Source organism: Protomyctophum parallelum (assembly GCF_964188405.1).
Source record: "Protomyctophum parallelum genome assembly, chromosome: 21".
NCBI lineage: Eukaryota > Metazoa > Chordata > Actinopteri > Myctophiformes > Myctophidae > Protomyctophum > Protomyctophum parallelum.
In genome coordinates, this window is record NC_139713.1 from 8,031,138 (window position 1) to 8,056,857 (window position 25,720).

Here is a 25,720-nt window from a genome sequence, read left to right on the forward strand (position 1 = left end):
GCATTACTAAAAGTAATAATATGAGAGCAATACCAGCCTTAATATGTGTTCTTATTGATCACTTTTATTGTTTACACTTTTATTACTTTTAAACATCACTCAGTGGAACTCATTTTGTCCCCGGTGTCCAGATTCACTGTAATTAAAGTATGTCTAATGTGATTATGAAAGACGTAACTATTTATTTATTTTAATTAGTTATGTCGTAGTTAAAAAGATTTTAAAAAAGACGTCTTAAAAAGACATTATATACCAGTATACATTATATTATAACATAACAATCTAATCTATTTAATACAGAGTTAGTAGGCCTATCGGTAATTCTTTATAATGTTTAAAAACCAATCACTATTGTTCTCTATATATATATTTTGACATAATTTACGAATGGTGGATTTAACAGTGCTGCTGTAGCTCACAAATCTAATCTTTTTTTCCTTTCCCCACTGACCACTACAGTGTTTGATCACTAACTACTGCAGCATAATACAAAACCTACTGTAGAAATAATGCAAAAAATGTTTTTTAGGACAAAGAATCATGCTGACTGGTACAGCCAATATATTATGTATAGGCTACCACTGTATATTCCTTTAGTGTTACACTCGGAATGTAGTCAGCAAAATGCGATATAGAAATTCACATCCTCTTATAATACTATAATTATAGCAAGGGTCTTCATCATTTTTCAGGCAATGGACCCCCTTTTTATAGATAGTTTGAGTTTCATAGACGCTTTTGACAGCACTATCAGCGTTGTGTAAATTCATGTTTGCAATTAATATGCTGGATTCATGTTAACGTGTATGTTCACTTGTTCAGACATCTAAACTTAAATCCTTATCTACACCAAACCTCTTTGCTGAAAATAGCCGATCTACAAGTTCACAACGCATCGTAGAGCGGTGCGTTGTGAGCTTGTGGGTCGACTATTTTCGACCGTGCAAATGTTTCTCACAGAATAGGAGGGGCGCTCTTGCTCTTATGCATCATCATGCATCATGTCATTCCGGCCAATCACAATTTGCGTCCTCACTTTTGTCTTCACTGTTTGTGTTACGACAAACTAAACCCTCAAAGCTGGACATAGGAGGGGCTAGCGCCACTAAAAAAGAAAAAAGAAGAAAAAAGAACAACGATTTGGCCCCCCCTGTTGAAGACCCATGCTATAGCCTATAGTATGGCATTTGAGGTCATTAAGGCAGCAATGTATGGTCACAAGGTTGTGGGATATGACTTCTATTCAACGAAGCTTCTTTCACCAGAGCATAAAGGGAGTGATCTGCCACTGGGACGGGCTGGTCCCTACAGGGAGAGAGAGGGAAACAGTCACATTAATATCATATTAATGTGACTGTTTGCATTATACATACTGTAAATCTCTGCTGTCGGACAGAAAACTCCAAAATGTTCATTTTTCAGGAAGAATGAAAAATATATTTGAAGAAAACCTTCTATATTTTAAACAAGGCAATACTGCCTCATGAAAGTTGGTATTGTGACTTTATATAATTGTCTGAGAGACTTAGAGGTGGTGGAGTTATCTCAAAATCCCAAACCTGAAAAATGAAGTTAGGCGGTTTCTGCCATACAGCGACGATATGTGATATAAATATAAACACACGTGCATGTAATCGTGTATACTTTAATATATTTTTTTTTTACATTTTGAACAAAATAGCCAATTTTAACATAAAGGTGCCCAGATGTCCTATAGTGCCCCTATCCTGTTACCGGTCAGATTGGTGGGCAGTGAACGCTTTAGACATTTTCAAGTGTGCCCTGATTCAGAAACAAATTGGCAAATAAGTACAGTATGTTATTGAATGATATACATGAGAAGATGAGTCACAAACCCCGTGCTGTCCTTTAGAGAAGTTGACATGCGCGTAGAGAAGCACTGCGATGTCTTTATGTCCAGCCTCCAACGCAATCGACAGGGCAGTGCTTTCATCCTACAGCATGAGAAATAAACAGTACTGTATATCAGGGACGTGCAGAGAGTGTTAGAGGGGCAGGGGCCGAAATCCTGTAAACCTTATTTGGACAAAAAATAGCGAACATAGCAGATCACAACGCGTCGCGCTGCGATGCGTTGATAGCTTGTAGATCAGCTATTTTCGGGGCGCAAATCAGCACTCTTTAGCTAGTGGAGATACGGTGTAACGATATGGATTTCTAAACAAAATTTGTTAAACGCAGAATGCTGTGTTCGAGTTCAGGAGCAATTCTCCTGAATGCTGCCATCCGGCATGGCATGGAAAGGAGAGGAGGCCATTTGCATTTCTTTCACCATGTAGTAAATCGTGGTCTGGAAAGGGCACTTGTTTTACAGACGGGTAAAAGGGCAGGGGCTGAAGCCCCCTTTGATGTCTATGTGTGCACGTCCCTGCTGTATATGTGCGTATACATGGGAGAAGGTTTGATACAACAGTAGGTATCACACATTTAGAATGGGGGTATGGATGACTTTTACACCATACCAATGGTGCAATAGCAACTACTATGTTTTCGCTCCTATTTTTTACAGCTTTCATTTAAAAGTACTAGTGGTTCAAACCTGCTGCGAGCTTTAAGATCGTCTATTGTTGATGTATAAATAAATACTTTACTACTCTAAAATGTATAAAGAATAAATCAGTACCCTAGTATGTACCCTGGAGGGGTAGTATATTATACCCAGAAGGTATATGTAAATGGTAAATGGTGTATTTATATAGCGCCTTTATCCAAGGCGCTTTACAGAGATTGTGCATTACATTCACCCATTCACACACACATTCATACACAGATGGCGGAAGAAACCATGGAAGGCACCAACCAGCACATCAGGAGCAATTAGGGGTTCAGTGTCTTGCTCAAGGACACTTCGACACCAACTCTGGGGGTGCCCGGGTTGACGGGTTCGAACTGGTCATCCAGCCACTCTACCCCTGAGCCACCACCCCCCCATATATGTATATGTATGTATATGTATACTAGGGTAGGGCCCCTCCTCTTTTCCCTCTAAACCAAATATCTCTGCTCAAAATAGTGTTGCATGGGTGAGCTCTCCCACAGCATCCCCAGAATAGGCTAAGTTGTGGTTAAGTTAGCCCAGTGGTTCTCAAACTCTTTCGGCTTCAGTACTACCTTTTCCTGACTTCTACATCTCCTAGCATTATCATTGCCATCGGGCAGAAACCTCATAACTCCACATTTTATGATTTCTTCAATTAAAATGTATTTTGGTGGACCTTGATGTCATCATAATGGCTGATTCTACACTTTGTTACAGTACATGCTGAAAATAGCCGCTTAAAATAGCCGATCTACAAGCTCACAACGCGTGTTGTGAACTTGTAGATTGGCTATGCAACCAAGCATGGAACCAAGCATTAGTTCTGCTGGATGTACGTCTTCTCCACTAGTCACTACCAAAAATGTAGTCTAATGTAGTCATTTGTTGACGAAATTGTCTGTATATTATTTAGTCTTAGATTTAGTCATCGTATAGCTTAGTTATTATTTCGTTTTCCTCAGTGAAAAAAAAGGAACTCCTTTTGGTGTTAGCATTACGTTATGCTTTAGCTATTGAAAAATAGCAGACCTACAAGCTCATATCGCGCCACCGAGTGGCGCGCTACGAGCTTGTAGGTCTGCTATTTTTGAAAAACCGAAGAACGACTGACGACTGACATTTTCAGAAAACTGTCAGGATGTACTGTAGAAGACATTTTTAGAATCGGATCTGATCTCAGGTCAGAATGGGATAATAAATAACTCACGCTGTCGGTGAGGGTGGCGTCGAGGCCCGGCTGCGCCAGCAGCAGCTTGACGATGTGGGCGTGGCCGTGCTCGCTGGCACACATCAGCGCCGTGGAGCCCTCGTCGTCCTGAAGGTTGACCTCTGCCCCCTGGGCCAACAGCGCCTGCACCATGTCCATCCGGCCGTGGCTTACTGCCAACATCAGCGCTGTCTGACCCGCCTGCATGCCCGGCCACACGCACGCACACACACACGCACGCACACACACGCACACACACACGCACGCACGCACAGACACACACACGCACACACACGCACACACACGCACACAGACAATAAATGGGTCATAAAATATATAGGCTACACTTGCGCTCTACAAATGTATGAAGTTATTTTATTTTACTTATATTTTTTATCCCACGATTTTGTAACCCATTTTTCACCCCTGTGTCAATCATCAAATGTGATCCTGGGCTCTACACACCCTCCACCAACCTAGTCCCCATAATATACGGGGGACATGGGGAGAGCAACGGACTTGAACTCATGCTTCCTTCATGCCTTATTTTAACCAAACAAGAGAGAAAGAAGGTTCGATGTCATAGTGTTCCATTTCATCATTCTCATCATTTCGTGTTGTTTCATCTACTCTGCACTATCTCAAGTAGTACAGTGCATACGTAACGCGCTGTCAGGCCAGAGCCTATATGTGGCATGCGCCTGGACCACTATAGGCCAGCGGGCGCCCAACATATGCCCATTATTGCAACATTTGACATTGACGGTATTACCATCTTCACATCAAGTTACAACATCCAGTTAATCTGGAGATCTCTGTCCTGCTGATTGGAAGAAATCGGGGCAGAGGGGGGGGGGCGCAGGGGGTGGGCGCTCAGATCGGGTGAACCAATATTATCCAGCGCATGAGAAATGCGCTACCCGCCCCCTCTAGACCAGAAAGAACGCTCACGCTAGCTGGGCCAGGCTAGGAGGACTAACCTGACTGGCCTTGGCGTTGACGTCTCCTCTCCTGAAGAGCTCCTCCACCACCCTCATGTCTTCTGGGGACTCTACGGCTGACAGAGCGGCCAGCATGATGGGCGTGTAGCCGGCCTGGTTCTGCTGGTTCACGTTACACACCTCTGCATGGCGGGGATGTCAGCGAGACGGGGCAAATAGAGTTAGCACACGTAGAAAGAGGAACGCCAGGTAGTTGAAGGAGAGATGTAGTGGTGGGTAAAAGTACTCCAATGTTTAACGTTAGTAAAAGTATCAATACTGCAATGTAAAAATACTAAATAGTCCGGTATTAAAAATGTATTGGTATCAAAATGTACATAAAGGACCGGAATAGTAAAAAGTACTCATTATGCAGAAGGTCCCATTTCACAAGTTTTCACATGGATAAAAACCCTTTGAAAATAGCAGATCTACAAGCACACGTGTCGCCTCATCTACAAGCACACAATTGCGAGTTTGTCGATCTGCTATTTTCAAATTGCCAAAATATAGGTCTGAAGTGGTTTCGTAATAACAATCAAATTAAGTATAAGTATAAGTAGTATAACGTTATAAACGTTATACACTAGGTATATGCACTGCCATGTTGTGTACAGATGAACAGTGCTTGTTGCTTAAATCAACATGAACATAAAACGCACACAGTCGCACACACGTGTTGATTCTGATTGTGTTTAAGACATTCTAATAAACACTTCAAGGGGAATACCACTCATTTTCAACATTTTACTATGTCAATAATAGTGAAAATCACCAATCTACGAACTCAACCCTAGAAAAAATAACAAAATAAATCCTACATATGGACTGCCTCCTTCTCCCCCCATTCTATTCTGTAAAATACACTAACACTAAAACTGAACGGGAACTGAAAAGGGGAAAAAATAATGAAAAAAAAAACTAGTTAAAAAAAACTAGTTAACTAGTATTAGTTTTTTCCACCATGTGATATCTGATGTCATGCATCATTCTTTCAAATACCCTTTTCAGCTTCTATGAATCAAGGCTTTTCCCTCGTAATCAAAACTAGTTGTTTCCGCCTAATCTAAAACTCATCATGGCTCAGTCATCGCGGCCAGTTCCCACCTGGTGTCGTGCGTGAGTCCCGACTGCTCCAGACCGTACTGAATAACTGCTTGCTTGCATAACGTCTTCAGACTAGGACTTAGGTCTAAGATGTACAGGTCGTCGGGTGTGTATCTGTATCCTCCAAAGAGGATGATGCGATTTCCCACCTTGCAACAGCACATGCTGGTCATCTTAGATGGGCCATTTCCCTTGGGCTCGACACACTTCCAGGAGAGGGTCTCTGGATTGAATTTCCACAGATCGTTGAAGGTCTTGTCCAGACGCGAGTTGCCACCAAATATGTACAGCTCTCCGTTGTAGGAAAAGGCTGAATGATCCTCGCGTCCTTCTGGGAGAAGCTGCGACGAGGGCATGTTCAGCCATTGGTTTGTCTCTGTGTCAAACACTCTGATGTTGTTGTAGTAGAGCTCGTCCGCATAGCCCCCAAACACAAACATCTTCGTCCCGATGATGGTGGCAGAGTGACATTCGGAAACGGGCGACGGCGTGTACCTGGTGGTAATAAAAGACCAGGCCATTGTGGCGGTGTCCAACTTGTAGATGTCATTAGTCCATCCAATCTGGAGGCTGAAGCCTCCAAAGATATACATGTTGTTCTCCAATACACAGGCCGAGTGGAGCCGCCTCGCCTCGGGAACGGTCCCACAAACCGTGGGCTTGTACCACCTGTGGTTGTTGACATCAAACGCGTGGAGGTCGTTGCAGTAGCCCACCGTGAAAGTGACCCCTCCCCAGATGTAGACGATGTCCTCTATCAACACCGACGTGTGGCCCCAGCACATGAAGGGACCGGGCGGAACGTTTCCATTTGGCCCCGACGGCCCCTGTGGCAACTTCCTCCAGCGCAAGGACACTGTGTTGAATTCGTGCACGTCGATTAGACCCACGTTGTTGGCACCACAACCCTTACCACCAAAGGAATACACCTTGTTTCCCACTGCCACAGCAGCATGGTAGTACTTCTTTGGTTGTGCTTTCAGAAACACGGTCCAGCGTAACATCTCTCACACCAGGCCCGCCCGCGGTGGATTAATGTGAATTCTTCAAGTATTCTCACTCTCTACAAGAATGTGCAAGAATGCCCTCGAAGTGCAAACTACTCCTTATATTGATACCGGTGGCACAGGCGTCACACATAGCTTGGCAGATCAGTGCATTCCGATGGGTTGGGCTGGCCAATCAGGCAAAGCGACAGGCTGTTATTGATGCTGAACAGTATCAGTGTTACTATCTCCACCAGGCTGAAGGCAAGGGGGAGGAAGCTGGAAGCTATCCTGGCCTCCCACCTCTTCCACAAGGAGAAAGTGCGGTGAAGCTCCAGGCAGATTCATCCTCCCACAGCAGAATAACAATAGATTTGGTCTGTCCTTGGCTTGACCAAAGCACTCTTCAGCACTGTGAATACGGGAGCCATAGATATAATCAATGAGACTACTTAGAATAGGCCTATTCAAATCTGTCTGTGACAATTGCTTTTGTGTGTGTGTCCATTTATAATCTCAGACTATGGGATCTGATCAGTGTATACTTCTGATCCCAGAGTATGACAGTCTGTTCCAAATATGGAGGTCCGTACTGACGTCATCACTGACGTCATCAATGTATAAAGAACATTTAAAAACGACTCTCGACCAAAGCACTCTTCAGCACTGTGAATACGGGAGCCATAGATATAATCAATGAGACTACTTAGATATAGGCCTAAAACCACAACCAATCATCATCCATAGGAACAGCACTAATGAATAAAAGAGACTTGAACCCTAGCATCCATACATATTCTGGGAGGGAACATTATAGGCAAAATAGCAGATCTACAAACATTAGGTTTAAGGTGGTCCCTCGTCTGAGTTTCTGTCAGGTGGCTGCAGCGTTTTGTACAGTTGTAGGTGAGCCAGGGGAGACTGACTAATCGCCCTGTACAGGGAGTTGCAGTAGTCCATGCTGGAGTGACATTAAGAAGTTTTCTGAAAGAAACGGCTTGAGTTTGGCGACGGTACGAAGCTGGAAAAGCGTTCAGCTGTCGTATCAGCCATCATGAATGTATTCATCACATTTGCTCTGGGGTGAGGAGAGTATTGAAAGGACCACGATGTTGATAAGCTGGCATTGACTGATCAGCTGTCGTATCCTTTTGGGTTAGGATATGGAAACTGACCAAATAGCAACAAGCTAAAGCTGTATGTCCCCCAGGGGGTTATATGGTTGGTGACCAACGATCAGCATAGGCTAAATAAGCCATATCTTCTTCTATGGTGGCTGACCATTCAGTGCACTGCAAACTAAAGCCGTAATCTTTCTGTACCATGCCAAAGATGGATTATCACTAAATATTATACTTAAGTTGCCCCCAGTGGTCTCTAGTAGCTCCCTTCTTTTCCCAACTCTACACCAAATCTCTTCACTGACCTGTGAGTGATTGGCCTACAGAACATGCATAATATATTTTCATTGCTGGACGCATGCACCAACTATGAAATATAATGCATCAATGATTCATTCAATGAAAAATAAATCACACCTGTGTGAAGTGAGGGGTGCTCTTATCATCGTACATCATCATGACGTAAAATAGACATTATTATGCCTATTTGCTCAGACACTATGATGTAAAATTCTCCATTCATTGTCAATGGGAATTTAATGTTGAAGTTGACAAAGTTTGTCCCCTCAAAAAGAAAAGGGAAACAAAAGTCTACAATGAGGAAATAAATGATACAATAACAGTGGCACTGGAAGGGGCTTCTGAGGGGGCTGCAGCACCCCATGGTGGTGGGGGGACATTTTTAGTTTAGTTTTATTTTTGAATGTATATATTTTCTTAAAAGTAGCCGATATATACAAAAAATGTCCATTACAACTAAGCAAAGGGAGTAACTAATTTTTACGCCATTTTACGGCAAAAACCCTCCCCAGAACATCAGCCCCCCCTTGCTATAGACTGTACAATAAATCATTGGTATAGTGGTTCTCAAAATGGGGTCACGTGAGGGTATTGGCTCAGGAATGCGACAAAAACAAACTATGAATTCCAAAGCTTCAAATGGGGCGTGTATAATTGACAGGAAATAAGTCATTTTTAAATGTAAAAGGTTTGAGAACCACCAACGCGAACGGGAATGCTGGAAGTGCCCTATAGCTGGCCTGGCGGACCGGATGTTATATCACCTCACCGGCATCGAGGATCTTCTTGACGATGTGGAAGTTGGAGTGAGACACGCTGTAGTGCAGGGCGGTGTTGCCGTTGCCGTCGGCCATGTTGGCCACGTGCTGCAGCACGGAGGGAGAGATGAGCCTGAAGGAACACATGTAGTCCTCCACCAGCGAGCGCACCGCCGCCTTCTGGCTGGACACGCGGAACCACTCCTGCTGCAGCGTGTGCAGGCAGGAACGCTGAGGACGAGACACACGACATGGTGGGGCTGTGGCATGCAACCATGGTTTTATCTTCGGGTTGAGTACAGAGTGAAGTAGAGGGTGCGCTGTGACTGGCCAGTCGCTGTGATTGACAGCCTACATGTGAGACCTAAACCTAAACCTAAACCTTAACCTCAGTAAAACTATAGCTAAACCTAACCCTAACCCTAACCTTAACCTCAGTAAAAACTATAACTAAACCTAACCCTAAACCTAACCTTAACCTCAGTAAAACTATACCTAAACCTAACCCTAACCCTAACCTCAGTAAAACTATACCTAAACCTAACCTCAGTAAACTATACCTAAACCTAGCCTGAGCTAACGTGTTAGGTTTCTGGTCTAGAGGGGCGGGTCGCGGCTGAGATTTGCGCACGCCCTGATTGGATCTCATCGATCTGTCCGTCACCCCCGGCCCCTCCTCGCCCCCCTAGTGCAGCGCTACGTCACATCATTTGGAGCGACGCCCACCCGGAAGGGTTGACTCCCAATTTTAGACCAGAGCGGCCAATGCGTTCCTCCAGGCTTTCAATTTTTGCACCAACAAAAATGAAAGCCTGGTACCGAGGCTACCTAAACCTAACCTCAGTAAAACTAACGCAGTGGCTGGGGGGCGTTTCCAAGAACCGGAAGCCGAAGATAAAACCAGGCTTAGAGTTGCGTCCTTTTCTTTGCTAATTTCTCTCAATAGAATTTCAACAAAATTGTTTTATGAATAAAATAAGGCTTAAGTGATTAAAACCTGACAAAAAAAACAGATACCATAATATGATATTACAATATCCACGCGAACACACGCACGCACGCCCACACACATGCCCACACACACACACACACACATACACACACACTAGGGTTGTCCCAATCCGATCACGTGATCGGAAATCGGGGCCGATCACGTTATTTTCAAATGATCGGAATCGTATCGGGAGCAAAAAGACATGATCGGGACATCCCTAGTATCAATATTATATCCATATCATGATATTAGACTGGATATATAAAAATATAAATATGGGATTGGGAAAAATCGGTATCGGCAGATATTCAAAATCAAATGATCGGAAAGGTGATCGGAACACACACACACACACACACACACACACACACACACACACACACACACACACACACACACACACACACACACACACACACACACACACACACACACACACACACACACACACACACACACACACACACACACACACACACACACACACACAAAAGTCATCTTTGTCAGAGCCTGTTTTGTAAATTGCTATAATTCACACACAGTGCACAGAGCAATTTGAATAGCCATGTTATAATTATGGGCATGAGACAAAACATTTAAAGAGCACAGACACTGGTTAGTTAGGATCTTAAAGGATTGGTATATATATATATAGTTTATCCATAAACCACATTCTTCATAAACATCTTTATCGACTCTTCCTGTAGCTATAGATATACTTTATCATTCTAATCCACGACGTCATACAGGCAAACGTTGTACTTTTTACTCCAATACAATTATTTGAAAACTTTTGTTACAAATTACTTGGACGAAAAAAACATTGAGCTTCATCTATTAAAAAATAACAATAATAATAATAATAATAATAATAATATCTACAAGCTCACAACACGTCACAAGTGTGAGTGTGTGAGGCACTTGTATTTAATGGACAGTATTTAATGGAGAGCGAAAACAGAAGAGACCCTAGCGTGGAGCCCTGAGGGACTTTAAAGTGGTTTAAATAATAAGTGTGTGCTGGCAGGGGACGGGAGGGTGTGTCCCCATGCAGACGAAAACACAACAATAAGGAAGTTCCTTAGACTTTGACTTTTTGTTAGAGAAATCCAAGTCCAGGAAAATTATAGAGTCCGCATCTAGCTGGGCTATATATATATATATATATATATATATATATATATCTCATGCAGCATGTCCAATACCATACTGTCTTTTTATATTACATTCTTGAACACACCCTTCCTCACGCACTACACACGCCGCCCACCCGCCTACACTGTCAAATCCTCAGTGTTCAGTTACAAACCCCGACGGTGTACACAATGCAGTTGTGGGGGAAAAAGTATGCACATGTTTTACTTAAGTAAAAGTATCAATACTGCAATGTACAGTAGAAATACTCTGACTTTTATCTAGACTAAAAGTCTAGACGGAGCGGCAGGGGCGGTATTGCAGTCACTGTACCGCACTGTTGTGACGAAAAGAGAGTTTGGCCAGAAGGCAAAGCTCTCCGTCTACCGAGCAATCTTCGTTCCTATTCTCACCTATGGTCATGAAGTGTGAGTCATGACCAAAACAAGCGGCCAAAATGAGTTTTCTTCGACGGGTGGCTGGCATCTCCCTTAGAGATAGGGTGAGAAGTTCAGTCACACGAGAGAGACTTGGAGTAGAACCGCTGCTCCTTCGCCTGGAAAGGAGCCAGCTGAGGTGCTTCGGGCATCTGGTTAGGATGCCTCTCAGGCGCATCCATAGGGAGGTCCTCGATGCACGTTCCACTGGGAGGAGACCCCGGGGCAGACCAAGGCGCAGTTGGAGGAAACACATCGACTCACTGGCCTTGGAACGTCTCGGAATCCCCCAGGAGGAAGTCACTAATGTTGCTCTGGAGAGGGAAGTCTGGAGCACTCTGGTGGAGCTGTTGCCCCCGCGACCCGACTACGGATAAGCGGTTGAAGATGGATGGATGGATGGATAAAAGTCTAGACTAAAAGTCTAGATAAAATTGATACAAATATTTTTAAAATGGCAGATCAGATACAAGCGACACGTTGTGAGCTTGTATAGATTGACTATTTTAAAATGACTGAAATGTATATAGTGCTGATGTGCATGGGTAATGTATGTACCGGTATGTGTGTTTTGTGATAATAATGTACAATTAAGTAACTAAAGTTTTCAAATAATTGTGGTGGAGTAAAAGTACAATACTCGCCTCTGAGATGTAGGCCTCTGAGATGAAGGCCTACTAAGTAAAAGTACTGAAAATTGGAAACCTCAAAATGTTACTTAAGTACAGTACTTAGTGCATGAATATACTTAGATACTTTACACCACTGCACAAATGTACATTTGCACAAAAAGTGAAATTGTACGTGTTGGACCACTTGGGGGGGGAAAGTAAAACCATAACACAATATAATTGAAGCTGATGGATGGTCTTGGTGGAGAGATGGAGCTAAGGAGAGCCTGTCACTGAACAACACACAACAGGGGCATGTCTGTAAAAATAGACGGCGATGCTTACTTTTATCACTTACTTACACCCCATTTCCAACTTACAGTATCTATCTATCCAATCCTCTGTGTTCCCATTTCTCACACTCGCCGAAATAGATCTTTCTGTATTCTCGTAATTTTATTCAACTTCACAGTTGAGATGATCTCTGTATCGAGCAAGGCCTGTCCAAAGTGTCAGTTCTTTTCAAGATGAAAAGACATAAAAAGACGAGGAGAAAAGATAAAGAATCAGTGAAACTTACTAGTTCCCTGGAGGATAACGCCTTGTCATCGCTCAGGTGGGTCTTTAAGGCGTGGCACGCAGAAATCATCCTGTCACTTAATTTAAACCTTATAGGAAATAAAGAGTTACTGGTTATTAATTATACATCGTATTCGTCTACAGTCTGTAATTGTGTAGACTTCTTATAAATTAAGTAACGCAGGTGTTTAACAATATGTTAAAGGGTCAATTTGGTTTCATTTTACACTCTCAAGAGTTAAAGATCTATAAGGGTCCATTTGGTTAACAACTCTCCATCATGGGGACCACCTGAAGCACCATCAAGGACCACTGGTGGTCCCCGGACCAGCAAAGCAAAGTAAGCAAAGTTCTTTGTTTACCCAGGGAAGTGGACTAAGCCAAGGACTTGTTTACAGCCACACCCTGCTCATAGAACATTTCATGGTAGGGGTTCAATGCCTTGCTCAAGGGCACTTCAGCGGTGGTAATTTTAACATGCCGGTCCGGGGATACGAACTAGCGACCTTCCAGTATCAAGACCGCTCCGCAAACCGTTCGGCCACCGCTGCCCCTAAACCGATTGAGAACCACTGCTCTACACTGTGCTATCCAATAAAGGCAGAAAATCCCCCCCAAAATATCTTCCAGAAACATGTAAAAGCGTGCAGACTCCTACTTTGGCTGTGCATTGGAAGCAGCTTGCTTCCCCTGCCCCGCTGGCCCTAGATGAGACAGGCCGGGCACGTCCCTCCATTTTCTACTCCGATTCCAGTCCTCCTCTGTGGCGGTGTCCTCGCCGCAGGAAGACCCACACGATGTGGACACGGGATCTAACCTGGAGACACGCCATCATTATCCCATTCTGACCTGAGATCAGATTCATGCGAGGTTTCCGCCGGACACACACTGGTCTGATGAACCCATTCTGACCTGAGATCAGATTTAAAAAAATGTCTGTCGTTCTTCGATTGTTCAAAAATAGCAGACCTACAAGCTCGTATCGCGCCACTCGGTGGCGCGATATGAGCTTGTAGATCTGCTATTTTTCAATAGATAAAGCATAACATGATGCTAACACCAAAATGGGTGCCCGGTCAGAATGGGTTATTCTAAAACAGCAGAAGTTTTCAACCCTTTTCATATGAAGGCCCATTCTTTATTAGGCATCTGACCACCATTTGATGAGATTTAGCCTCTCAGACCCAAAACCTTGTTGTCGTTGGATATGATTCTGGCCACAAAGAGATAAAAGGCAAACGAATAAAATTATTCTACATGCTCTAATAGTGTAGATGTCTTGTACATTTCTTAATGCAGATGTTTAACAATAGTTTAACTCTTGTAAAATGAAACCAAATGGACCAGGAAATGCACCTTTACGGGGTCCATTTGGTTTCATTTTACGCTCTCAAGAGTTAAAGATATATAAGGGTTAAAGATATAGATATAAGGTAACCATTTGGTTACCAACTCGCCATTATTTAGCTGGGGACCACCTGGAACCACTGGTTGAAAAACCCACTGTAATGCAGGGATCTAACCTGGAAGGTCTAATACAAGCGGTTCCAAATCTTTTCTGGATCAGGAGCCAGTTGCACCACCTCACACTGAGTTACTTCAAACTTCCTAGTTATAGCTTAAATGGCTTGACTTATGTAAAAGCCATTTAAGCTATAACTATAGCCCAGTCTGGTAATCTCCAAAGTGCAGTGGTGCGCTAGCCCCTCCTATATACATCCCCACACGTCTCATATGACAATGAGAGGAATATGACATAGATTTGTGGCAAACCCAAACATGAAATCCCATCGAGGGAAAAATTACGTCATGTGTAGACGACCAAATCGGCTAACCAATCACATAAATTCAGTTGTTCATGAGACGACGTATGATGATGTATAATGATTAGAGCGCCCCTCACTTCACACAGGTGTGATTTATTTGAATTGTAGCCTACATCCTCTCTTCCACTACTAGGTATAACTTTGTTATGGTTGTGCTATGGTTGTGTTGTAGTGGTTGTTTCTTTCGAATGGGTCCAGGCTCGGATCAATGGAAATTAACAACGTAATAAAAAAGAAAAACTAAATTTTCAAGGTTTTGAAGATTCAAAAAACATTTATTTGTTTTTATATTAATGTTACATTATCAATGACATCGTAGTGTTTCGCCAATTTATTTGGGGGCCTGCTTGCAACATCCTCACGACCCACAGGTTGGGAATCGTTGTTCTAATTCAAAGAACCTACAATACGTATATCTTACGTACGTATATATATCATTGCTGTCGGGCAGAAACCTCTCAACTCCATATTCGAACCTATACTTGATCATACTACAGCGTCACACAGAAGCATCAAAAGTAGCAGATCTACAACAAGCGTTTCGAGCTTGCCATTTTTTAAATTTGAATCCTGAAATGGAAAAGTTTTGGACACAATAGGTTTCCACCCGACAGAGAGGATAATACAAACTCAATGCACTCAATGCCGCAAAAACAAATTACGAGTGGACACGAGGTATAATAGCACAGCTTCTGTCCGTCTTGTGTTAAAAACAAAGAAAATAAGTTGGACATGTGAGTCTTACCCTGCGGTCACGCCCATAAACTTTAAGCTCTTCCTGTTGCTGCTGCAGCCTTCCTCGCCATCTCTCCTCTTCATGATAGAGCGCAGCATGCTGGCAGAGGCCGGCCTGTCTACGAGACAAAGCACGGAACCAGGAGTCATCAACTCCATACTGGCTTTTGTGGTGGACATTTTTGTCAAAATTCCATTTTTGCCTTGCCATGGACAAAATAATGACAAAATAACCCGATAACAAGCTTGTTGAGTACCCGGTATCAATGAGCTTTGGGCTTATCAAGCCTGTTATCGAGCATTTCTCGGCCCATATGACGTCACAATCAAGAGGCGATCAATAAATACATACAGTACATCTAATCACCCACCATGCTGGCACAAACATGTCGGTCTAAAAGTGTATCGATATTACCTGCCAACCAGCGCTGTCTGGGTAAACAAAATTACGCTTTTAAAGTGATGGTACACACTAACCACCAGTTAACAGTTTCTTCAATATTATTTTCCCAAAGTAAAAAGGTCAATTGCCTTCCGTCTGAGAAGTACTATGTTTGAAAGCCCTAGTAAAAGATACTGGTTCTGTTCAGAATTTAATAATAACACAAAAACATAGAAAATGCTACATAGTGGGCTGGATAAGAACCGGCCCCGATAAGCCTGATCGATAAGGTGCTCGTTATCAATAATAATGTATGAGCTCCATCCCTACAAATGAGTGGACATGACACACACATTATTACCAGAAACACACTCTCACACTGAATGACCAGAACAGGTCTGTATAACTCTGAGTGTCCAATGTGTACACTCTCAGAGTTGAGAGTGTCCAATGTGTACACTCTCAGAGTTGAGTGTCCAATGTGTACACTCTCAGAGTTGAGAGTGTCCAATGTGTACACTCTCAGAGTTGAGGAAGACCTTGCAAATAAAACATTTGAGAACCACTAGTTGGACTTGGACTCCTATTAACCCATTCAGGCCTGACGTCGAAATTAAAAAAAAAAGTCTTCTAAATCATGACAATTTTCTGAAAGATTTGAGGCACATTTTAACGATTTCTCTAAAATAGCAGACCTACAAGTTCATAGCTGGGTTAAATGTGGGTTAAAAATGGGTTAAATGTGCCATAGAACGGAAACTTGGAGACTTGGCATTCAGAAAGTGTGGGTCTTATGATCAAAATAAGAACACGGACAAGACCAAGTCTTTGCCTGGACTTTTACGTAAAGTAATCGGAGTAACTTAATCCACCATTGTCTGTCTACTCTAAAGACAGCCATGGTTGCATTACATGCATCCCACAAAACCAATGTAATGAAGGGTTTCTATTTATACGACCTCTAATATCTATTCCACACCATCATGATCATATGTAACATGACTGGTTGGTTCTGTGCACTAGGACTCAGTTATATTATAACTCATAATAATTGTGGGCTTTGCTTCAAGCTTTGTTATGAATATGACAGCCTCGTTATGGAAAAAAAACAACATTCTTTCACACAGACATTCCAGAAAACCAAGTCAATTTTAGGCCGCCTGAAGCCACAAACTGCTATGTAGTGCATCCCAAAACCCGACATCATACCAAACATTGCAAGTGTACGCCTCAAAGATCAACCCAGAGCCAACTAGCCAAGCCAAGGAGAGAGAGATACTGCTTCCAATTCCTACTAGTTTAAAGCTACAATCCAGAACTTATTTTAACCCATTAAACATCTACAAAATGTCAGTTTTCTGAAAAACGTTTGTTTCTACCCGTATATCAGTGGTGCTCAAACGTGTACAGTATTTGGCCGCAGACCCCCATCTCAAAATATGTTGTTCTAGGGTCCCGCAGAGGCAAAGATTTGAGTAAAAAAATGTTCGCTTTGAAAGATTATATATAATCAAAGATTTGCATTTCCAATTCCTACTAGTTTAAAGCTACAATCCAGAACTTATTTTAAACCATTAAACCTGAGGACGATTCTACAAAATGTCTTCTAAATCTTAACAGTTTTCTGAAAAACCTATGTTTCTACTTTCTACCCGTATATCTGTGGTATCTGCGGTATACGTATATTTGGCCGAAGACTCTCATCTCAAAATATGTTGTTCTAGGGTCCTCCAGAGGCAAAGAAGAAAAAAAATGTTCGCTTTAAAATAATATATATAATCAAAGATTTGCACACATTTTCTAGATTTTGCTAAAATAGCAGATCTACAAGCTCATAGCGAGGCATGAAGTGCTGCGCTATGAGCTTGTAGATCTGCTATTTTTGAATAGCCAATGTGCTTTTATTTTTTAGCTCAAATCTAAAATTACAGATGCTTTCCTGGTTTGGATGGATAATAACATGGCAGCTGAACACGCACACACGCACACATGCACATTGCACACACGCACGCATGAAGACACACAGTCACACACAGTTTTACCTTGAACAGATGATGCGTGCTGTTCTATCATTTGGATCTTTCGTTTGACCACTGAGTCATTACATGCCATGTGACCGACCTCATTGGAGGGACAGGAGATGGACTGGACCTGCCTGTTGCCTGCAACAGAGAACAGCAATAAAATGCATTTCGTCGGGCAGAAACTTCTTATCTTCATATTTAAACTTTTTGTCTGTTTGTAAATGAATGCCCTACTTTTTCATACTTGACCAGAGTCAAGTGACTCTGGTATACAGTAACCTCGCGTCACCAGGCTTTCAAGGCCGTTACTAAATTGCTGTATGAACCGGTCGGGAGTGGATGATATCGTTATGTCATGTTGTAGTCATTTCTCCATTGTTTTGTAGTCATCCACCTCAATCTGGAACTTCTCGTCAAACTGGAAGAATAAGCATTTCAAATTGCGAGAGGCAACAGTCTGGCAACGCAAGGCTACTTTTATTTGGAAGGTATTATTCTTCCGGGTTTGAGGGAAAGGAAGTTCCAAATTGAGGGTTCTGGCCTGATGAATACAAAACAATCAGTACAATATGACGATTTCATCCGCTCCAACGACCAGATCATAAACCCGAAAAGGAATGCTGCTCCGGCCAGGTATACAGTATGTTTCTCTAACCTTCAGGTAGTGACTCTGGCAGAAGGACTGCTGTTTCTCTAACCTTCAGGTAGTGACTCTGGCAGAAGGGCTGCTGTTTCTCTAACCTTCAGGTAGTGACTCTGGCAGAAGGACAGCCGTTTCTCTAACCTTCAGGTAGTGACTCTGGCAGAAGGACAGCCGTTTCTCTAACCTTCAGGTAGTGACTCTGGCAGAAGGGCTGCTGTTTCTCTAACCTTCAGGTAGTGACTCTGGCAGAAGGACAGCTGTTTCTCTAACCTTCAGGTTGTGACTCTGGCAGAAGGACAGCTGTTTCTCTAACCTTCAGGTTGTGACTCTGGCAGAAGGGCTGCTGTTTCTCTAACCTTCAGGTAGTGACTCTGGCAGAAGGGCTGCTGTTTCTCTAACCTTCAGGTAGTGACTCTGGCAGAAGGGCTGCTGTTTCTCTAACCTTCAGGTAGTGACTCTGGCAGAAGGACAGCTGTTTCTCTAACCTTCAGGTTGTGACTCTGGCAGAAGGACAGCCGTTTCTCTAACCTTCAGGTAGTGACTCTGGCAGAAGGGCAGCTGTTTCTCTAACCTTCAGATAGTGACTCTGGCATAAGGGCTGCTGTTTCTCTAACCTTCAGGTAGTGACTCTGGCAGAAGGGCTGCTGTTTCTCTAACCTTCAGATAGTGACTCTGGCATAAGGGCTGCTGTTTCTCTAACCTTCAGGTAGTGACTCTGGCAGAAGGGCTGCTGTTTCTCTAACCTTCAGGTAGTGACTCTGGCAGAAGGACAGCTGTTTCTCTAACCTTCAGGTTGTGACTCTGGCAGAAGGGCTGCTGTTTCTCTAACCTTCAGGTAGTAACTCTGGCAGAAGGGCAGCTGTTTCTCTAACCTTCAGGTTGTGACTCTGGCAGAAGGGCTGCTGTTTCTCTAACCTTCAGGTAGTGACTCTGGCAGAAGGGCTGCTGTTTCTCTAACCTTCAGGTAGTGACTCTGGCATAAGGGCTGCTGTTTCTCTAACCTTCAGGTAGTAACTCTGGCAGAAGGGCAGCTGTTTCTCTAACCTTCAGGTTGTGACTCTGGCAGAAGGACAGCTGTTTCTCTAACCTTCAGGTAGTGACTCTGGCAGAAGGACAGCTGTTTCTCTAACCTTCAGGTAGTGACTCTGGCAGAAGGGCTGCTGTTTCTCTAACCTTCAGGTAGTGACTCTGGTAGAAGGACAGCTGTTTCTCTAACCTTCAGGTAGTGACTCTGGCAGAAGGACAGCTGTTTCTCTAACCTTCAGGTAGTGACTCTGGCAGAAGGGCTGCTGTTTCTCTGCCTCTCATGGCTGTGTTGATGCTGGACAAGGTGCTGACCAACTTGGGGGTGAGGTTCCTGCTTTGTTGTTGGATGAATGCTTTCCCCAGCTCACAGTAGCTCTCTGCGGGTAAAACATTGTAGTTAACTCAAACTAACAAACTGTTTAATAATAACAAACACATTTTACCTGAAATAAAATAATAATAAGAAAAGGCTTTACGAAAACCGATAACTAAATGAAACTATATTGCATTGTGTAAATTACAAGTTAAATTAAAGGTATATTCAGTGATTTCACTCAAAAAACCTTAGGTTTCGTTTTTGGCTGTGGGACCCAGCCTTTCGTCCAATCAGGATAGAGAGTCAAAAACGAAACCTAAGGTTTTTTGACCCCCAGGGGTTAACTGGGGACAGGGAGGAACTCCTTATATGGCCAGCACACTCTATAGTAGGGAGGATTATCACAACAAAACAAAAAAATAAGTGATATTTGAATTAAGTGAAATCACTGAATATACCTTTAACAAAAATCAATGTCAAATGTCTTTAGTTATATTATTGTCAATATTTCATATTTATGTCATAAATGTTTGTTTTCTTATTTTTTATCTCACACCCTTTACCCTATATTACAATGAAGAAAACTGATACATTATATAAACACAAAAAAACCCTAAACTAGTAAAGTCAACAAACTAATGAGACTTAAGTCACAACAAAATGAAAATAAACACTACTGAAACCATTTCAAAGCTCTGATAATAACCTTGGGGTATATCCTGCTGCTCGTTCAGCATCCTCTGCATCCTCTCCATGTACAGGTGGAGCTCTGCGTCCCACCTGGACCGCAGGGCGTCCTGGGACGTCTGGGCCGGGTTGGACAGGTCTCGTATCTTCCCCTCCCCCACGCCAACACTCCTGGTTCTGTTGGGGTCGGGCAAGTGAGACGGTCCGCAGGCCATGTTGCGCGTTTTCAGTCCAACCAGGAAGTTTTCCTTCACGTCGGTCATTCCAACGCCCGCGTCTCGGGTTACCGCCTTGGCTGCCGCCGCCGCCGCCACCGCCGGTCGCTGCTTTAAAGCGCCCGGCGGCGCCCAGGCTGTGGTTCCCACGCCGATGGAGCGCGTCTCCGGACCGGCCTGGACGTCCTGGACCCTGCCGCCCACCGACACCGTCCTGGTGGCGGCCATGGCGGTGTTGGTGTGCTTCTCTTGCGTGCCGCAGAGCACCGTGTTGGTGCTGGAGTTGGTGCTGAAGGCGTGGCTGGTGCTGGTGAAGCGGGAGACGGAATTGAGTTCCGTGTTGGTGCGCCGCGAGGCCGTCTGAGGCGAGGCCATGACGCCCAGATGTACTCCTATGACCGGATCGGTGGCCATGCCGTGAGAAACCACTTGTTTTGCTTCCACGACGGTCACGTCGACCGAACAGTCCCCGCAAGCCACCGAGCGATACTCCACCCCTTCTCTCCCACAGCTCAGATGTTGCATTCTAGTGTCGGTGTTGGTGCTCGCCTCGCACACCTCCGCCACCGCCTCCACCGCTTTGGTGCCGGTGTCTACGCGTGTGCCGACGCACTGGTCCTTGCTTCCCACGTGCGCCCTGACCTCCCAGTGGCTCATGGGCTCGTCTGGGCCTGTGCTCACGCTGCGGAGCTCCGGGCTACAGGTGACCCCCACGTCGCAAGCCTTGGCGCCGGCGCCGTATCCCGTGCTGGCGTCCAGGAACACTGTGTGGTTGCCCACCCCTTGGCTCCTGGTGGGGACCTTGGCCTCGCAGCTCACGCTGTCCGTCGAGGGCGTGGCGGTGGAGGCCTTGTCGGCACGGTTCCTCGCCGCCGCCGCCTGAAGCTCCAGCTTCAGACGGCTCATCTCCGTCTGCAGCGTCGCTTCCTTCAGCTCTGCCTCCAGCTGACCGATTCTCTCCTGAAGGACGTCGATGGCTCCCTGCCAGCCGTCGGGCTCTGCGCCCTCTTCCGAGACGGATCCCGGGTTGACCTCAGACACGTGCATCGTCGCAACGGACCCGGTCTCTATCGGGTCGGTGCCCACGGAGGCATCTCGGTATTCCTTCGATGGCTTGGAAAGGATAAACATGCCTTCGTCTGTGCCGACTGCGACCGACGCCATGGGTCTGCCGTGCGGCGTGCTGGGGAGTTGTCCGTGGTGGCGTGGTTGTAAACGTCCACCTCTGATGGTCCGCTCCAGGGCTTGCATCTCTTCATTCAGCTGCTTGAACTCCTTGAGACCTGAACTGGCACTTCGCCCCGCAGTCTGCAGCGCTGCGTCGGCGTCCACGTCATTATTCTCTGCCTCGGAGCCCTTCTGGAAGCGCTCAGGACTCCCCGTGCTGTAGGCTCTCTCAGGACTCCCCGTGCTGTAGGCTCTCTTGCGGAAGGTGTCGCTCAGGTCCCACTCGTTCTGCTTCTTGCTCTGCAGCGAGGCCAGCTGCCTCTTCTCCTCCTGGAGGACGGCGATCTTCACCTGCAGAACGGGGATGGTCTTCACCTGGTCCTCCAGCTCCTTCAGCCTCTGCAGAGCCACCACCATCTGCTCACGGACGTTCTGCAAATGTGTGGGGCTGAGACCTGCTGCGTGACCCAAGGTGTGGAAAAGAAGCATTCAGAGTTTTCTTACTCTGGAAAAGTAACAATATCACAATATATACAAATACTAAGTAAACAGCAAAGTTATACTTTGCTGTCAAACGTCAAAATATACTTAAAGTGGCAAAAGGAAAAGTACCCATTATGAAGAATGTTCAAATTCAGAATGAAATATATTGTGTTACTGAGCTGTAATTATAGATCATTAACCACATGTGCCCAATAATATACTTTTACAACATGCATTGTGATCTTGTAAATCTACTATTTTTGAAATAATTAAATTAAAGATTTTCTTTCTTAATAATTTGATTAATTATTAATAATTGAAATATGCAAAGTAACTAGTAAGTAAGGCTGTCAAATAAATGTAGTGGAGTAAAAAGCACAATATTTGCCTCTGAGTTGTAAGTTAAACTAGAACTGTAAACTAATTACAAGTACTAACTAAAAGTACTTTGGAAAATGTACTTAGCCCATGAAGACATGGAACAGAACACAAAAGAGTTGTTATACCGGGCCGTACAGTACATTTTAAGCCGGGAACACCACAGTGTCACATTAACTGTTGTATAAATAGCAACATCATTGTTTTTCTGTGTTTCTCAGCAAAAGGTACAGGATTAGAAGACGTTTTCGGCCTCGGGTCTAAATGGGGTGAATACAGTACTTGAGTAAATAAATGTACATTAGCGTATTGTGCCGAATATAACACTGATTATAAGACGACCCCCATTTTTCAAGGCTCATTTGTGGAAAAAGAACATTGAAGACCAAATAGTCAAGTCCCAGATTATAATACGACCCTGTTTGTTTTAGGATATTTTCAGAACAATAGGGTACTTTACACACACCACCACACTGACCCGAGACCGGGGTGGATCGTCCAGAGCTCTGCGGGCTGATCCTCAGGGACCCGGTGCTGCCTCTGCCTCCCAGGGAGGAGGCCATCAGATGCTCGCCTCCGGCTCCGGGAGAAGGCTTGTTTCCATTGTTGTTGTGGTTGTATGCGCCCAGGCCGGTGAACGGAGACAGGGACCCGGTGCAGCCCACTCCTCCGAAGCTGGCCAGCCGCCGGCGCGGACGGGGCTCCGGCTGGGGTCTCTCCTGGTCCCGCAGACGGGGCTCTGGCTGGGGCCTCTCCTGCTCTCGCAGACGAGGCTCCGGCTGGGGCCTCTCCTGCTCCAAGCGCCTTCGCGTCTCCATCAGGGTATTCTCCACCTGAGGAAGGATCACCATCATCCAACAGGTTCTAATGTTGTCCCAGATTGAGAGTTCTAAATTGGTAAACGGCTTTGTACTTTGTATACATTGCACAGGGTCGATATGACAAATAACTTAAATATACAAAGAAATGACTGACAATGACCGGTAGCAATAATCAAAATAAATGTCCAAAACTTACATTTAATACTTAGCCTACTTTCAAAAATGTTCAAAGATACCGGTAGTAGAAATAGCCAATCTACAAGCCAGTAGATTGTGTGAGCTGGTAGATATTTTCTCTATTTTTCAACACAGTCATTTGTAAAGATGAATGGACACGATTCTGACAATTATGCAAAAAAAATGAAATAATTGCAATCAGGCGATTACGTCATATTTGCCACGAGCCTACCTGAGGATTGTGTCTAGAGGATGTCAGCGATGTCGCAGACAGCGAGGCCTTCAATTCAGACAGTTTGTGAGATGTGGTGAGGCCCTCTGGGGCTATGGAGGAGGAACTATGGGATGGAGGGAGAGGTGGCCGACCTCTGGTTGCAGAAGACATGACCAAGAGTCTGGCCGCAACCGTGTCCTCACTGTTACCCGACGGGAGGGACAGGTCCAAGGACGTCCGCTCCCCGGCCGAAGAGCTACCTTGTGCTTGTAGTGCTTTCTGCGTTTTCTCCTCATTGCTGGTCCTTCGCTTGAAGCTTAGTCGCTTAATGGTGGAGTAGTTCTAGGATATCGTAAAGCTGTAAAATGTATAAGGCCGTCTGTAGATATTTGGATGCACTGTCTTCAATGTAGGTTCCACTGAGATCTGTTATTGAAATAAACGGTAAATGGTGCATTTATATAGCGCCTTTATCCAAGGCGCATTACATAGATTGTTGGAAGTTGGAAGAAAAACTAAATCCAGTTATTTGCCAGCAGGGGGCAGAAACTGAATGTGAAATAAAGAAAGAGTGCTCTCTGTGACAATATGGTGTAAAACAATGATTCATTGATAAAAGAAAAAAAATAACAGACATTATAATAAACAGACATTATATGCACTTTGTATTCTTGCAAGTTACACATTTCAAACTAGATAGCAATCAAATTAAGCATTAATATAACTATAGCATCTAGAAAATGCTCTCTCTCTCTCTCTCTCTCTCTCTCAACAGTCTTCAAAATCATCAATTGAAAACGGATATGTTGTGAGGAGCCCAGTCAGTAAAATGTACTGCAAGTACATTCATAAATCTGCATTTCATCCCTCGTAGAGCCAGGCTTTAACTTACCTCAGCATAATACAGTATCGCTCTGTGATAATAATGCTCCGTCAAGAACGTCAACAGCTTTACTTGTCTCACTTCTCACGTACTTTAACTAGTCAATCTTTGCCTATCCCACCAGAATAGGTAACGCGTCCTCTCATTGCCTACTGTATATCCGACCAGACGACGTAACTAGTCTGTCTTTTTCCTACATCCCATCAGAGAGGGGACAGAATAGATTTGACCAGATGTGTGTGGATACACGGTTTTGAAAAGTTGTTGGTTGAAAGTTCTCCAATAGGAGGAGGAGGAGGCTTCTCTGCACAGACTGGATGACATCTATAATTACTCTGGAAGTTCTCTCTTTGCATGGCTAACCACACTGTGAAAATCCTCAGTGTTCGTTTAACTCTGGGAGTATACCATTGTTGCATTTGTACACTTTCCCCAGTGTTGCAAATGGATAAATGAACAGTGGGGATTTTACTGTGCATTCTTTGCATTTTCTTGTCATGGCAGTGGAACCAGCCCTGGCCTTCTTACCAGAGACTGAATAAATGAATAAACAATAACCCTGTCTATGCAATAGTTAGTTTCATACTTAGTAGTTGACACTTAATGGAATAACGCATGTAAATGTTTATTGTTTAAGAGACACCACCAGGTTCATTCAAAATAACGAACTAGCTATATAAAAAGATAATTAAATCGCCACTGTGACCACAATAAACAAAGGACTGAATATGCCCCATACCAAATTAAAGAACTACAACATAGTGAATTAAACAAATATATATATATAGTTACCTTACTCAAGATATGGACGTCTTGATCCATGGAGACTCACTTTCAGTCCTTCAAATGAAAACATGGAGATTAGAAATAACAGAACAGGAGCATTACTTATGTGATGATGTTTTATCATTTGCTTACCATTATGTCTCCATGTCTACATGCTGATCCTCCCATTTGTCATTCTGAGCG

General features: G+C 44.0%; 1 protein-coding gene across 1 annotated transcript; it reads right to left on the reverse strand.

Annotated features, from left to right (window-relative positions):
- Nucleotides 1-1,085: 1,085 nt before the first annotated feature.
- LOC310878567 (KN motif and ankyrin repeat domains 1-like) lies at nt 1,086-24,294 on the reverse strand. Its single transcript, XM_083792910.1, has 13 exons — nt 23,887-24,294; nt 23,135-23,489; nt 20,433-22,250; nt 19,644-19,787; nt 17,760-17,879; nt 15,346-15,454; nt 13,433-13,591; nt 12,776-12,863; nt 9,031-9,250; nt 4,748-4,890; nt 3,768-3,968; nt 1,857-1,955; nt 1,086-1,305 (listed from the first exon to the last, which is right to left on the reverse strand). Exons 1-13 carry the CDS (start codon nt 24,037-24,039, stop codon nt 1,240-1,242), a joined length of 3,675 nt encoding a protein of 1,224 aa, XP_083649036.1. The 5' UTR covers nt 24,040-24,294; the 3' UTR covers nt 1,086-1,239.
- Nucleotides 24,295-25,720: the final 1,426 nt, after the last annotated feature.

Bases quoted from the DNA above. Each gene is read 5' to 3' on its own strand.
- LOC310878567 (XM_083792910.1), bottom strand. From the start codon at position 24,039: ATGTCTTCTGCAACCAGAGGTCGGCCACCTCTCCCTCCATCCCATAGT. The intron at 19,788-20,432 runs GTTATTATCAGA...TTTTACCCGCAG, and splicing joins GCAGCAGGATATACCCCAAG to AGAGCTACTGTGAGCTGGGG. The intron at 3,969-4,747 runs GTTAGTCCTCCT...CCGGGCATGCAG, and splicing joins TCAACGCCAAGGCCAGTCAG to GCGGGTCAGACAGCGCTGAT.